The sequence below is a fragment of the Heliangelus exortis genome, chromosome 1 (genome assembly GCF_036169615.1).
Source record: "Heliangelus exortis chromosome 1, bHelExo1.hap1, whole genome shotgun sequence".
NCBI classification, from domain to species: domain Eukaryota; kingdom Metazoa; phylum Chordata; class Aves; order Apodiformes; family Trochilidae; genus Heliangelus; species Heliangelus exortis.
Window position 1 is genome coordinate 50,240,494 of NC_092422.1, and position 13,200 is coordinate 50,253,693.

The following is a 13,200-nucleotide window of genomic DNA, read 5'->3' on the forward strand; positions in this document are numbered from 1 at the left end:
AAGAATACATAATACTTGAGTAAGCTTAATGCAAGCAGGTAAAGTAATGTGTCTTACTGGAATGTTGTTGCACTGGACTTCACATCTTTGCCTAGCAGAATAAAAGATGAAGAAAAAAAGGAAAGCAACCTTCTTTTAAGACTTTCCTTCAAAACTTTCAGTTTTCCTTACCTAAGAGGCACATTATGATGGTAGAATAATTCTGCCAGTTTCATATAATCACCTGTATCTTCTTGGACAGGATCAACAAAAAGTACCTAAGAAGAGAAAACATAATATACAGGCGGCATTTATTCTTGATGCCTGTTTTGATATTTTTTTCCAGACACAAAACACAAAATAAGAACTGAAATTTCCAAAGAAGCAGTGTGCCCCAACTGTTTACAATTTCCTAGGGCATTCACTGTAAGAAAACATTAAGAATATAAATGAAAATAACTTCAGAATTAATGAACTTGTACCAAACACTGAAAACAGGATTTAACCATTTCTTGAACTTCAAAGCAAGTGGTATCACTACTCCACTTTGAAAGACTCTGTGCCAATACTTCGTGTTCATTAATGAATTTGCTATTTACTTAAAAATAATCTAATGATTAATGCTGATCTTTCTAGTATTCTTTCAACTAACTCTATTCTGCTGTGAAAACTATACTAAAATACATAAACAGAATATACTGACTTAAAACTTAATTAAAAAATGAAGCACTGGGAAAGAGTTCTTTTCTCCCATTCCACACATCTTTGCACTCACCCTTTCAGTTATTGTAGCCTGCTGAGTAAAATCAGGACTTTCCAGTATGAACAGAACCTAAAACTGGGATCTGTCTTCATAGGTAGACTATCCTTATGCAAATTTAATTATGACATTGGCACCTTATTTATTCAGTTTTGCACTGCAACTCCCTGTAGAATTTATCATAAATTTGCTGGAGTGGCTAAAATGCAGCACAATAATTTTCAAAATTTTCAACACTCCCTCTTGCTCAGATTACACTTAAATGATACAGATGCTGTGCACATCTATGCCACCATTGAACTTTGAATACATAATGCAATCTACATCATATTATACACATCTGATGCCTCATTACAAACATGTATTTTTTTAATTACTTATGGCTTTTATTTTGATTGTCTTCTTATACACTGAACTTCCTGTCATTTGAAATGACTATATCAGTTGACAAGAGAAGAGCTACAGATGTCATCTATGCAGCCTTCTGTGAGGCTTTTGACATAGTCCCCCACAGCACCTTTCTCTCTAACTGCAGAGGTATGGATCTAATAGTTGGACTATTAGATGGATAAGGTATTGGCTGGAAAATTGCATCCAGAGGACAGTGGCCAATGGCTCAATAACAGGAGAGAGATGAGTGACAAACTGTGTCCCTTTGGGGTCTGTGCTGAGACCAGAACTGTTTCATACCTTCATCAACAACACAGAGTGGGATCAACTGAGCACTCAGCAAGTTTGCAGGTGACACCAAGCTGAGTGGTGTGGTTGATATGCCTGAGGGACAGGATGACATTCAGGGGGATATGAACAAGATTGAGAAATGGACTCATATGAACCTCACCAGGCTCGACAAGGCCAAGTGCAAGGTCCTGAACCTGGGTTAGGGCAATCTCTGGTATCAGTACAGGACAGGGGATGGAAGAAATAGAGAGCAGCTCTGCAGAGAAGGACCTGGCAGTATTGGTGGATGAAAAGCTGGAAAGGAGCCAGCAATGTCAGCTTGCAGCCCAGAAAAAAACCCTTCCCCTGAGCTGCATCAAAAGCCAGCAGATCAAGGGAGGTGATTCTACCCCCCTACTCTGCTTTCATGAGACCCCAGCTTGTATTCAGTTCTGGATTCCTCAATATAGGAAAGACATGGACCTGTTGGAGTGGGTCACAAAACCTATCAGAGGGCTGGGACCCCTCTCTTGTGAGGAAAGGCTGAGAGAGCTGGGGTTGTTTAGCTTGAAGAAGAGCAGCAGAAGAGGGACCTCACTGAAGCCTTTCAATAATTAAAGGGGGCTTATAGAAAAGATGGAGAGAAGGTTTTTACCAGTGGTGGTGACACAGTAGTGATGCTGTAGTGACAGAACACGAGGTAAGTTTTAAATCAAAAGTGTAGATTTAGACTGGATATGAAGAAATGAGGGTATTGAGATACCATGGGTATCACAGGGAAACAGCTTGCCAGAGGCCCCATGATTGGAAACTTTAAAGGTCAGGTTGGATGAGGCTTTGAGCAACCTGATCCAAATGAAGATGTCTCTGCCCATTAAAGGAAGTGGAGACTACATGGTCTTTAAAAGCCCTTTAAAACCCAGGCCAGTCTGTGATTCCTACAATTACCTTTTGTAACTAAAATTTCAATTTAAACAAGCAATTGCTGTTTCCTTGACTTACTATGTGATAAAGAATACTATGTACAAAGGAAAAATTATGCTACACTTCCCTAGTTAGCATACTTTACCATGTAAGCCAAGGAAATGGATCATCACCTGTACTATGAAGGAAATTCATTGATAGTAGCAAATTATCTACATGTAGCATGGAAAGGAACAGTAAAGCTCCTGACAGAGCTATGCCCAAGTCCACTTCTGGAAATCAGACTAATAATCACATATGACTCACAAGACAAAAGATTTTCATTACTATTAGCAGATCCACATAGAAAACAGGAGATTCTAACTTATCTTAACAATGAATAGAGCACACTTTCTTCAATAAATTGTCCACACACCAATACATACACTATGCAAAAACAAAGTTCTTAAAACTTACCAAATTATATAAATTGCGTCTAATCTGCTGTATAACTCCAGGAAATGCAGGTTTTAGCAGTTCCTGATAGCTTGCAGGCCAATTGCTGTAGCTGTGATCTTGTTCTATATTATTAACCCACTAAAACAAAAAAGGGAGGAATTTGAAAAACACATTTTAAAACATACCAAAAACGTGGAAAGAGTAAAACATTTTACTTTCTTTTTGAAATAGCAACAGAAAATAGCATCTAAAATGTTTTTTTTTTCCAACCAAACTGTTCAGGGTTATTAAGTACTGAATGGAAAAGGAAAAAAAAACCTTCTGCACTTTGTATCTGGATGTGAATAAAGCTATTTTTTCAACTGTAGAAACTACTTTCACAATGCAAAGGTCATAATAACGTATGGCACAGATATGTGTATAACAATCATCTTTTAAGATAAATACAGTATTTATTTATAACCTGGAGGAGCACTTTAAATATAGCAAAATAACTAACTAATATATGGCAAATTTGTTCTTCTACTGTTTTCTGTGCAAGCCTAAGTATACTTGGCAAAGTAAACAGTTAAATTAAGTTCTTTGTGAAAAAATTAGTATTTTTAGTGCCTTTTCACTGGCATATAACTTTGTAATGAAAACTGTATAAATTTTGAAGAGGCAAAAAAGCAGTCATTGTCCGATTGGAAAAAAAAATTTAAGCTGTCCACAATTTTCTTATTATATTTGTAAGGTACATTTAGCAGTCTTGCATAATAGAAAGATATTATGTATCTGGGTTAATTGCTGTGAAGTAAAATTCTATAGCTGTGTGTGCAACTACTCTGAGATACATTCATTCTTTCTTTTAAACAGCCTGCATTAAAAATTTAATGAGGCATAGGGAAGAGAAAATTATTCTTATAATATACTCAAGAGCTATCATCCTCCAAAATACTTTAAACTGCTTGTTGATATAGTCTTACACCTAATACGTCAAGTTCACTACAAAAAGATAGTCTCATACATTTTCAAATATGTATTTTTAAAGTTGCTTAATTACTTACTGTTATTGAAGAGTGACGAATATCTAGTGCATAACTGTCACCTGTAGGATGTATATGCAACCTCATGAGCTTGCTCAGGATGTCCTCCTTGATTCCAAGTTCATGAAGACCATGCATCACTTTTCCTTCCAATTTAAGAGTCTCTAAAATACTTTTTCGGGAAGACAAAAAGCATACTGTCCATACAGAAGACTTGCCATGACATAAAAAGAAAAAGCATTTCAAAGACAATTGAAATGAAGATTATTTTTAGTATTAAAAATTATTCCTATATCCTTCTGCAGTCAAATGCTTAAAAAAAATCAATTAATAACAGTCTATGTCTCCAATTTATTTCATAACAGAATTGTAACAGATTATACAGCTCTTGTGGTCATTCACATTTATTTTATATGAAGGAAATTTGTCCATCTTTATTAAGATGTGGTAGGACAGAAGAGCAAGGTTGATTGCTGCAGTGTCCTGGCTGAGCAGAAATGCAAGATGGGGGTACCCTAAGAGGGAGCATTCCAAGTGTTCAGAGAAGAAGGCAGCAAGGGATAGAGACACAAATGAGATCTAAATCTGCATCATGGCAGAGGCCTGAAAACAGCACAGAGGAAACAAAGAGCTACACCTCTAAAAGAGGACTCTCGCCCAAAGACCCAACAGGATTCTGGATCATTTGTTGCAATCTGAAAATTCAGTGTGAGAATGGAAAAAAAAACCTGAGGTACTCACAAGAAGAACACAGCAAGCAAGCTTTACAAATGCTTTTATTTCTTTCATGTTTCATTTTGAGGTTTCTCTACTGTGAAAGGTTTCTCCTAAAAATATATTGAAATTAAACCTGGCAGTAGCATTAAAAAGTGTTATTAATATTTGCATCATTACCGAAAAAGATGTAAGTGACCACATAGTAAAACTCTGGTTGAGAAAAAAAGACAACAAAAAACCCAAGAAAGTTTAAGAATCTCAATGGAGGAGGAGAAAACATTTTGAGTTAAAAAACATAAAGTAAAAAAACTGTAGGCTGACAAATCATAGAAACAGGAAAAAAAAGTCTCCATTTTAGGATCAGTTGATTTACTGACAGTTTGCAGGCCACCAAAGACAATTTTGAAGTAGTCTTATCTGTCCTGCTGATGACAACATGCAGAATACAAGGAAAAATGTTTTCAGTTTACAAGTGCTTGCAAAAAAGGGGCAAGTCACACTCAGAAGAATTATATTGTAATCATGCAAACTGGAAAAAGATTTCTTACACCAAAAAGTGCATTAGTTCTGCCTTAACAGATCTTATAATGAGGTGGCCAGATTCAAGGATGCCAAAAATAACACAAGGTTTTGTGTATCTAAATTTAATGCCTACTTTTTTGTTGGTAATTTTTAAGAAATCTGAAAGCACTTAGATTACTTTTTATGAATTACTTTCTCCAGTTTTTTATATGTTGGATTCCGCTACATGTATGCTGGATTCCTTCCATTTTCCAAACAAATTTTACATGAAGAGTCATAAAATTATAGGCAAATTAGAAAACATTCCATGAAAATAATGCTGTTGTCAACTACTACAAAATGTCCATTTTCAAAGAAAATCCATTGTAAACCAGTATTCTCCCCATATTGGTCCCCCAAAACGCAACAGATGAGATTATCTATAACCATGACAACAATTTTTCCAGATTAGTAAATCTGTAATCTTCAAACAAATGTACCATCTTACCTAAAAGGATCATGAAAATCCAGGTCAATATGAAGGCCATTTAGAAATAACCGTGCTTCTCCAGGTTGGATTCCAAGTATTTCATGAAAATGCTAAAAATGAAAAAATACTGCTAACTTATGTGTATGTATTAGTGTTGACATACATCTAAAAAAGTGCACATAAACACAAATTTTTATATGAATATATGCACATAAAACTTTAAGTAATTCTGAAAAACAGATATATCAAATACTAATTAAAAGAGCTGGTAACATGAACCCCTTCCTCCCCCAGCAACCTATCTGTTCAAGGCAGAGACAAGGACACAATCTCAGTGCCCAGCAAAAGAAAGTGAAAATACATACACATACAGAAATATGGCTTCTAAGTTTCTGAAAAATTATTCCTACATATCCATTCAACACAAAGAGACCTTGTATGTGTCCTTCAGACCTCCATGTGAAACTAGCTTTCTCAATAGCTTAAAAACTCTCACGATTCAAAAAAAGAAATTAAAGTTATAATTGTTACAGAGAATTAGAAAAGAGACAAGAAACATAAAATCTCAGCTAACAAAGGGACCTTGAAAAAAACATAGATCAGGAAGGGATAGCATAGCATACTCCTGCTTTCCAAAGACAAAAAAAAATTAAAAAAAAAAATCCACAGTAAACAAATACAAGAGGAAAGAAGTATTTAGGATGTAAAGTATGCCTTCTTTTATTTCAGAGAGCTGTGAGGCACCCCACTGTTTAATCTATGGTGGCTGTAGCAAGATAAGAAACATGAGCAACAGGAGCAGTTTATTCCAACTCACCCCATGAGGAGCAGTCAGATTTCCAGATCTGTCTTAATTCCCAACAGAGGAGTGGAAAGCACGAAAAATATGCAGAAAAAAAGCAAGCTGCGAAAGATACATTTTTTCCCATTTAACTCCCACTTGCTGGACAAAATAAGTGTGAACAAAAAATGCTCTTTGAACAAAGGCACACTTGGAGCAAGCAACTCAGCCTGTGTATATTACTCCACTTACAAGGCTGTCACTGAAAGAATGAGAGAAGAAAAGGGAAAACACTGAAAGCAGTATTATTTCTAAGTGTGGTTACCTTCACACAGTTAAAAGTAAATTCAGATCTAACTGATTTGTGCCATTACAAGTGCAATACCATATGAGTGAGATGACAGCTGTAATTCAACAGATAGGCATATTAGTCATCATTCACTGAAAAGATACCATTTTCTCTAGTATATCTAGATATTTCTGCAATCCAAAATGGAATGGAAGTATGTAATGACATCTAATACCAGCCCGTAAGAGGCATTCTACATGAAGGAAAAATGCAGCTGTGATAAGCCTAAGCCTAACACAAAAAGAATTTTTATGGAAGCCCAAAATCTGTCTTTAACATGGATAAACAGCTTTTGAATTTTTTAAATTTAATTTATTCTAATGGTGTAACCTGAACTTTGTAGTGCTTTTTTTCATGGAGATATACAAACAACGATATAATTACTTATGCTTGTATAAAGTATCTAAATACATATATTTAAGCTCAGATATAATGTGAAGAATATTGTGGATTTTGGAGGCACTGCATCCCACTAAGGTTAAAAAATAGCCAGGAAGACTTTAAAAAAAAAATGAATTAGTTATTATCTTTCATGAAAATTTTAGTAGGCACTTACAAAATAGATGTCAGTGGGCTTTGAAAAATTAGGAGCATAAATGCATGGCAGTAAGTTTCCTGTGGTCAGATATGGGAAAAAAAGAAAGATAATTTAATTACTTTCCTAATTAATAAAACTCACTTTCTTCCTATTCATATACCTATGTGGAGTGTTTTGTATGTCCCAAAACTTGGTACAGAAGAGGAATGACTTTTATGTTCTTTACAACTAACTGCTGCTTTGGATTACTCTGCCCCAAATGCAGGACTTCATATTTATCTTTGTTAAAGCTTTATGAAACCATTAAAACAAAAATCAGAAGTAGCAGCTGGTGCTTGACATTGACATTTTTCCTACAACAGCTTCATGCAGAATTACATGCCCTCCAAGGTCTCACTCTACACACCCTTAAGTAGCCAAAATTAATATATGACTGAATGCCAAGTACCTTTGCAGCAGGTGAAATTACTGATCCTTTTACCTACACAGTCTCATGCTGAGACAAAACCAAAACAAGCAGATGAGATAATATTAAACAGCCAGGCACACAGCAATGAGATTGCTCTGCACCAGACAGAGAGGACCCAAAGTCCAAGCTATACTTGGAGTTCTTAAGTAGTTAGCAAACACAACTTGGTTTCCAGTTTAAATACCAGTGTTTTGCCATGAGGCACTGTGATCACCAAAAAATGTCCCTTAATGCTACTGGACTCAAGGAGCAAACAGGAACTATATAAAAAGTAATGCAGTCTCTCAAGAAATCCTATCAGCATCCGTCAGGGCTCTTGTGATATCAACTAGAATAAGACCTTTCCTTGAAGGTCTGAAATCAATATTTAGGGTAAGAGTTCTCTTACCATTACTGAAAGCTTAGTGGTCATTCCTATGAGCCTAAATACTGATCTAAACACAGACTGAGAAGGACTGCAGCTGGCTGATGAAGGTCATAAAAATCTTAATACTAACTGAAACGAATGCAAGAACAATGACAAGAATTACCAGCCACTGGGTACTGAAATGGGAGTCCAAAATTTTTTGCTAATCCATCAGTACTGCAGTAGTAAAAGGACCAAGATGAATCAGACCCGAGTCTAGTTACCCAGATTTGATGCTGGGCATTTGATTGTTCAGAAGAGCACCCCTTTGCCATAAGAACTTTGATGGAAAGAGTATTAAGGCATCCAAGACTAGAATTTAACATTCAGAATATTTATATGGTATTTTCTTGCTAAACTGTCATAAAACTATTGCACCGGAAGCTGCAAGTTGTGTTGAATGAGGCTTTATTTTTTCTTTTTTCTATAGCTCTTCTTTGTCTATTTCTTAGTTAGCTGTCAATTCATTACACCTATATCATCACATGCCTTTCAAGTTTTAATACTTTTATTTCCTCTCATTGCATTTCCTATTCAACTTTCATTATCTTGAGAGGGAATCATCCAGTTACACACAGCATGAGATTGTATCTCTCCTGCTGCTAGATGGATGCACTGCAGTTCAAGAATGCACATGCCAATTTATTGTGCTCTAGCAAGTTCAGCAAGTTTCCCTACTTTACTTCACCAGATATTAGCTTTCAGCTGCCTAAAGACCTGTAGTCTTCAGACTACAGGTAGGATGTAGTAGAAATTTAAACTTGGAGTGTGATCCTGTTCTAGTTAGTGGATTTACTACTGTCACAGAAGTGATTCAGCTAACCAGCCACATAGATATCCTATGTCATCTGTTTCAAGATAAGATATTTTGGACTGCGAAGTACAGGTCAGGCAGAAGGAAATGGATGTGCCAAGCAGATGCATCTGCCAGACATGTGTGGCTACCTTGGATCAGAAATTCAGTTTTAGGCAACTAAATCATGCCCCACAAAACAACCACTGAGTGAGTCAATGTGTTTGACCTCCACTGGCTACACCTTCATTATCATAACAAGAATTTAGATACCATATATTTGTGCCTAAATGCAGACATCTTAATTTCAAACCGAATCTTATTTGCTTAGTTCTTATATTTAGTAATCATAGCAATTTAACCTGCTGATATCCCTTTAGTTTCTTTGCATTTTGGGTGAGATGAGCAGTTTTCGATTAAGCAGTTGGTTTTGTGTTAACAGTGCTGCAGTTCAAGAGAGACACTGTAAAGACTTCATCCAGAAACGAGGAAAGTCCTGATACCAACACTTGTACTCTAGAGAAACTATGATCACCAGGGCTTTGTTCTACTTTATCCTAAATATAACCCTAACAAAGAGGTACAGGAAAACATGTACCTCAGCTTATTCAGAATGCAGTGAAGCAGAGTACAGATAATGATCTCCTCCCTTGAGCAGGAACTATGGGACTATGGGACCAGAGCAAGAAACAAAAGACCTGCATATTGTTGACACCACTCTAAGGTTCCTCTGAAAACCCAAGAATCAAACATGAATTCTGCACATGGGGAAGCTGAACAGCTCCAGAAGGTGAACTGCTGGGATATGTGAAATGTGTTCTAAATACACTAGTCCCACACGTATTCACCTATGGACAAAAAAAGCCCTCTACAATTGTTTGCCTGTTTACAAGGACATAGCACTTGAGCTTGTCCCTGTATGGCAGGAAATAGGACTGGAAAGACCTTCATTACTTTTGCGTGGCAGAGAGGTCCAACACTGAAGCAAAATTTTTGCTAAAATGGAGATAGGAAGCTCTGTATGAGAAGGATGCACCAGTGCACCAGGGACACTGTCCCCTGTCACTGTTTTGGAAGGTGGAAGAAACTGGAAGACATTCCCCTGGAGATACTAGTCTTGTCAAGATTGCAGGAAAAGGTCTGAATGGCTGAAAACATTTGTCATCAAAATGACAGATGGAAATTTTGCAAAAGTACAGGAGTGCTGTAAGAAATAACTGCCTTTCACTACAGTCATTGGTCAGTCTTAAGACCATATGAAAAAACAGGTTAAGAAGATCAAAATAAAGGGCAGGTCATTTTACATGACCAGTCCTAAAAGCATGGTTGCTAATATTTAATTTTAACACTTAACTTGAAAGAAAAAAAATGTAAACTCTGAACGGAGATAGATGTCACAAATTTGACAAACCCATAGAGGCATCTCAGAGCACTCAAAATCACGTGAGCAATGACTCCTTATGTGGCACAAGGCACAAAAGATGCAGTTCATCAAGGATGAAAATAAAATGACTGCCAACCATAGACAGTGTTCTGAATACCTTGCAGAAGAGTTGCATGTGTGAGAATATGGAAAGCTCAAAACTACTGTTTGCTGATCTCAGCAGGAGGCCTAAATTCAACACCAAAGCTCTAGAAAAATTAACTGATACCTATTTAGCTTTAACAGAACACAATTTATGACTTAACACAATACTCTAAAAATTGTTTGTCCTTGCCTTATTCTTTAAGATCAAAAGAGGGAAAGGAAAAAGTACCAAGAACCATGGAAAGTGAAAAATTTGAACTGAATATTTCAGGGGGATTTATTTAGTAAAAAGATTTCTAGAACCACTAGATCTTTTTTTCTCTCTATTAGAAACCATATGAAAGTTGCTACACTAATCAAAAATCTCCAAAAGCAGTAATGTGATAGTCACTCAAATGTCCACTTGCAGAAATAAAAACAAACCTTCTGATTTTCTTCTATTTCGTTTCGCATTTTCTTGTCTACTGGCACTCTGGTCAGTGATCTGCAAAGACACAGTATTGTTTTCACTCAACCATCAAATTTTAAAAATGCATTAAATAATGTGAAATGTACTTTAATACCATATCTGATGCATCATAAGTGAGTAATGCTGTCATTAAGACTAGGAAAGAAGAGCAGCACAGTGTCCTAAATATTTTATTATCAAAACAAATATTTGTTCTGTATTACTCTAGTAAATCCAAGTTTCAAATTTATGCTAGGGTTTAAGTAGTATTACCAGCATATTTTTTAACACTCTCAATCTTTCATCTTGTGGGGTTTTTTGTGTGTTTTTGGTTTCCTTCTGGAAAATATTAAGTATATAATAAAGTTCTTTGATTATCTACATTATCACCTAAATAAATGCTGTATTTGTATATTTTAATTTAATGTTACTAACTCAATGCTACTCAATATGGCACAGATGGCCAAAGATACAACTTGATGTTTTGGCCAAAGGCAGGGAATAAATGCAAAGAATGACCATGTTTAAATCAGATGAGATTAGAAAAGCAAGTTACAGATTGAGACCCTTGAAAATGTTAAGTACTCTCAGACAGTCAAAATTTTAGTTTTCTCAGTCATTGTACCTACAGAAGATAATCCACTGGTTTGTCTTTTTTACCTTTCAAGAACATTGTGGAAGACTATTTTAAGCTCCTCTGCCACAATGCATTCTATGTGAGGTTTATAATTACTAAGCTAGTTTAAAGTACTCCCAGAGGCAAATTGATTTCTCTGTGTTTTAAGAAACATTGTGCCATATTAACCTAAATCAGGTTCTTCCAATGAATGTAAAAATAAATACTCTGCCTGCATAACTATGTTGTCAAAACATGACTGTACTTGTAGCAAATCTGTATGGGAATTTAACAGGAACTGAATCTTAAACCTGAAAGTTACCCAAACAAACTGAGAATGATCCTAAGCCAAGTCATTATGGATAATGAAACTGTTATTTAATAATATAAAACCTCACCTGCCCTCAAAGGAGAAACAGATTTAAAATAATCATGGTAGTAGACTCCACATTTTTCACAGTACATCAAAAATAAGACACATAAAATCAGTTAACTATAAGAAATATTCAGGCTTTCCAGGTGATCAGAGACCACTTACTAAGTGCAAGCTTTTATTATCATAATGTTAGGTACTCTATAGGCACATAAAGAACACAGTAAGTGTATTCAAATACTGAGTAAATGTATCTTACACCGTACTATTTTCCTGCTCACTAATCTTGAAATAAAAATTGTAGAGCACTAAGCAAGAAACTATAAACATTCCTCTTGAAAAAGAAACATTGCTGGCTAAGACTTTAAAAAAATACCAAAAGAAAGCGTAAGTACAAACAAAAGAATATCTGAAGCCAAATTTAAATTTGGAAAAATTAAGAAGGATTAGGAAAAAACACTCTTAAGTCACAAGTTTCAAAAGTTGACTATGTAGCACACTGCTTTAAGGGACCTTCTACCAGCAAAAGACAGGATTCTGGATCAATACAGAACTTCTCATTAAAAGAAATCGATGGGAATTATTACTGAGAATTTCCTTAGCCAACAAGCAAAAAACCTATTTAACAGGAGGACTCCATAGCAAGACAAAAAATTCAATGTATAGCAGTACTACCACAACTAGTATTCTGACTCCATAGCATTAGTTCTAAGTAAAAAATACTTTAGAGGAAAAAAAAGAGCTGATTTTTCTGAACTCAGCATATGTAGTAGTAGAAGGGCCTGTAACTCTCTGAATCAATACTTCATTCTCCATACACAGATAATAAAACCTGCACAGATAAAAAGAACCTCAATCTTTCCAAGGAGGTTAGAGTAGTGAGGCAGAACAATAAAAAAAAAAAAAAAAAAAAGACTGAAAATAATAAAAAGGTAGAAAGAAGAAGACAAAGCTGGCCCAACATTAGCAAGGAAGTAGTAGTACATGTAGTAGAAATGTAGTAGGAATGTTCATTGTATTGCTCTGTAGTATTTTCTATCATACAATTATATGCTTATTTATTTTTATCTGGAAGGACATGCAGCTATGTAATACTGGGTATCAGGGGAAAAAAAGGAAGCTTCACACTTTCATAATGTTAACGTTCATAAGTAATAAATGAACAGCAAGAAACAGACTACATAAATCTTACTGCATTCTTAAATAGACTATAATTCTTCTGCATTCTTAAAAAGCAGATAATTATGACACATATACAATGAAGAAAAGATTTACAAAACCTCACAAAATTAATAATGAAAATGTCACCATGATATATATCAGGTGTTAGACTGTCTAGATCTGATAACATTTTGTAAAACCTACCTTAGACTAACCTTTTCAACTGAAAATACTGAGACACAAA

At 35.4% G+C, this 13,200-nt stretch overlaps 1 protein-coding gene across 2 annotated transcripts in view; it reads right to left on the minus strand.

Moving 5' to 3' along the window:
- Positions 1-13,200, minus strand: part of LOC139795246 (UDP-glucose:glycoprotein glucosyltransferase 2-like) — an 84,732-nt gene that overhangs the window by 50,482 nt on the left and 21,050 nt on the right. For both annotated transcript variants that reach the window (XR_011725434.1, XM_071742002.1), the window contains exons 10-14: positions 10,782-10,842; positions 5,513-5,604; positions 3,808-3,958; positions 2,780-2,899; positions 172-257 (exon numbers count right to left, since the gene is read on the minus strand). Coding sequence is in view for 1 of the 2 variants with exons in the window: in XM_071742002.1 (XP_071598103.1) it covers positions 172-257; positions 2,780-2,899; positions 3,808-3,958; positions 5,513-5,604; positions 10,782-10,842 (510 nt within the window). In the remaining variant the exon portion in view is untranslated. The remainder of the gene's footprint in view (positions 1-171; positions 258-2,779; positions 2,900-3,807; positions 3,959-5,512; positions 5,605-10,781; positions 10,843-13,200) is intronic.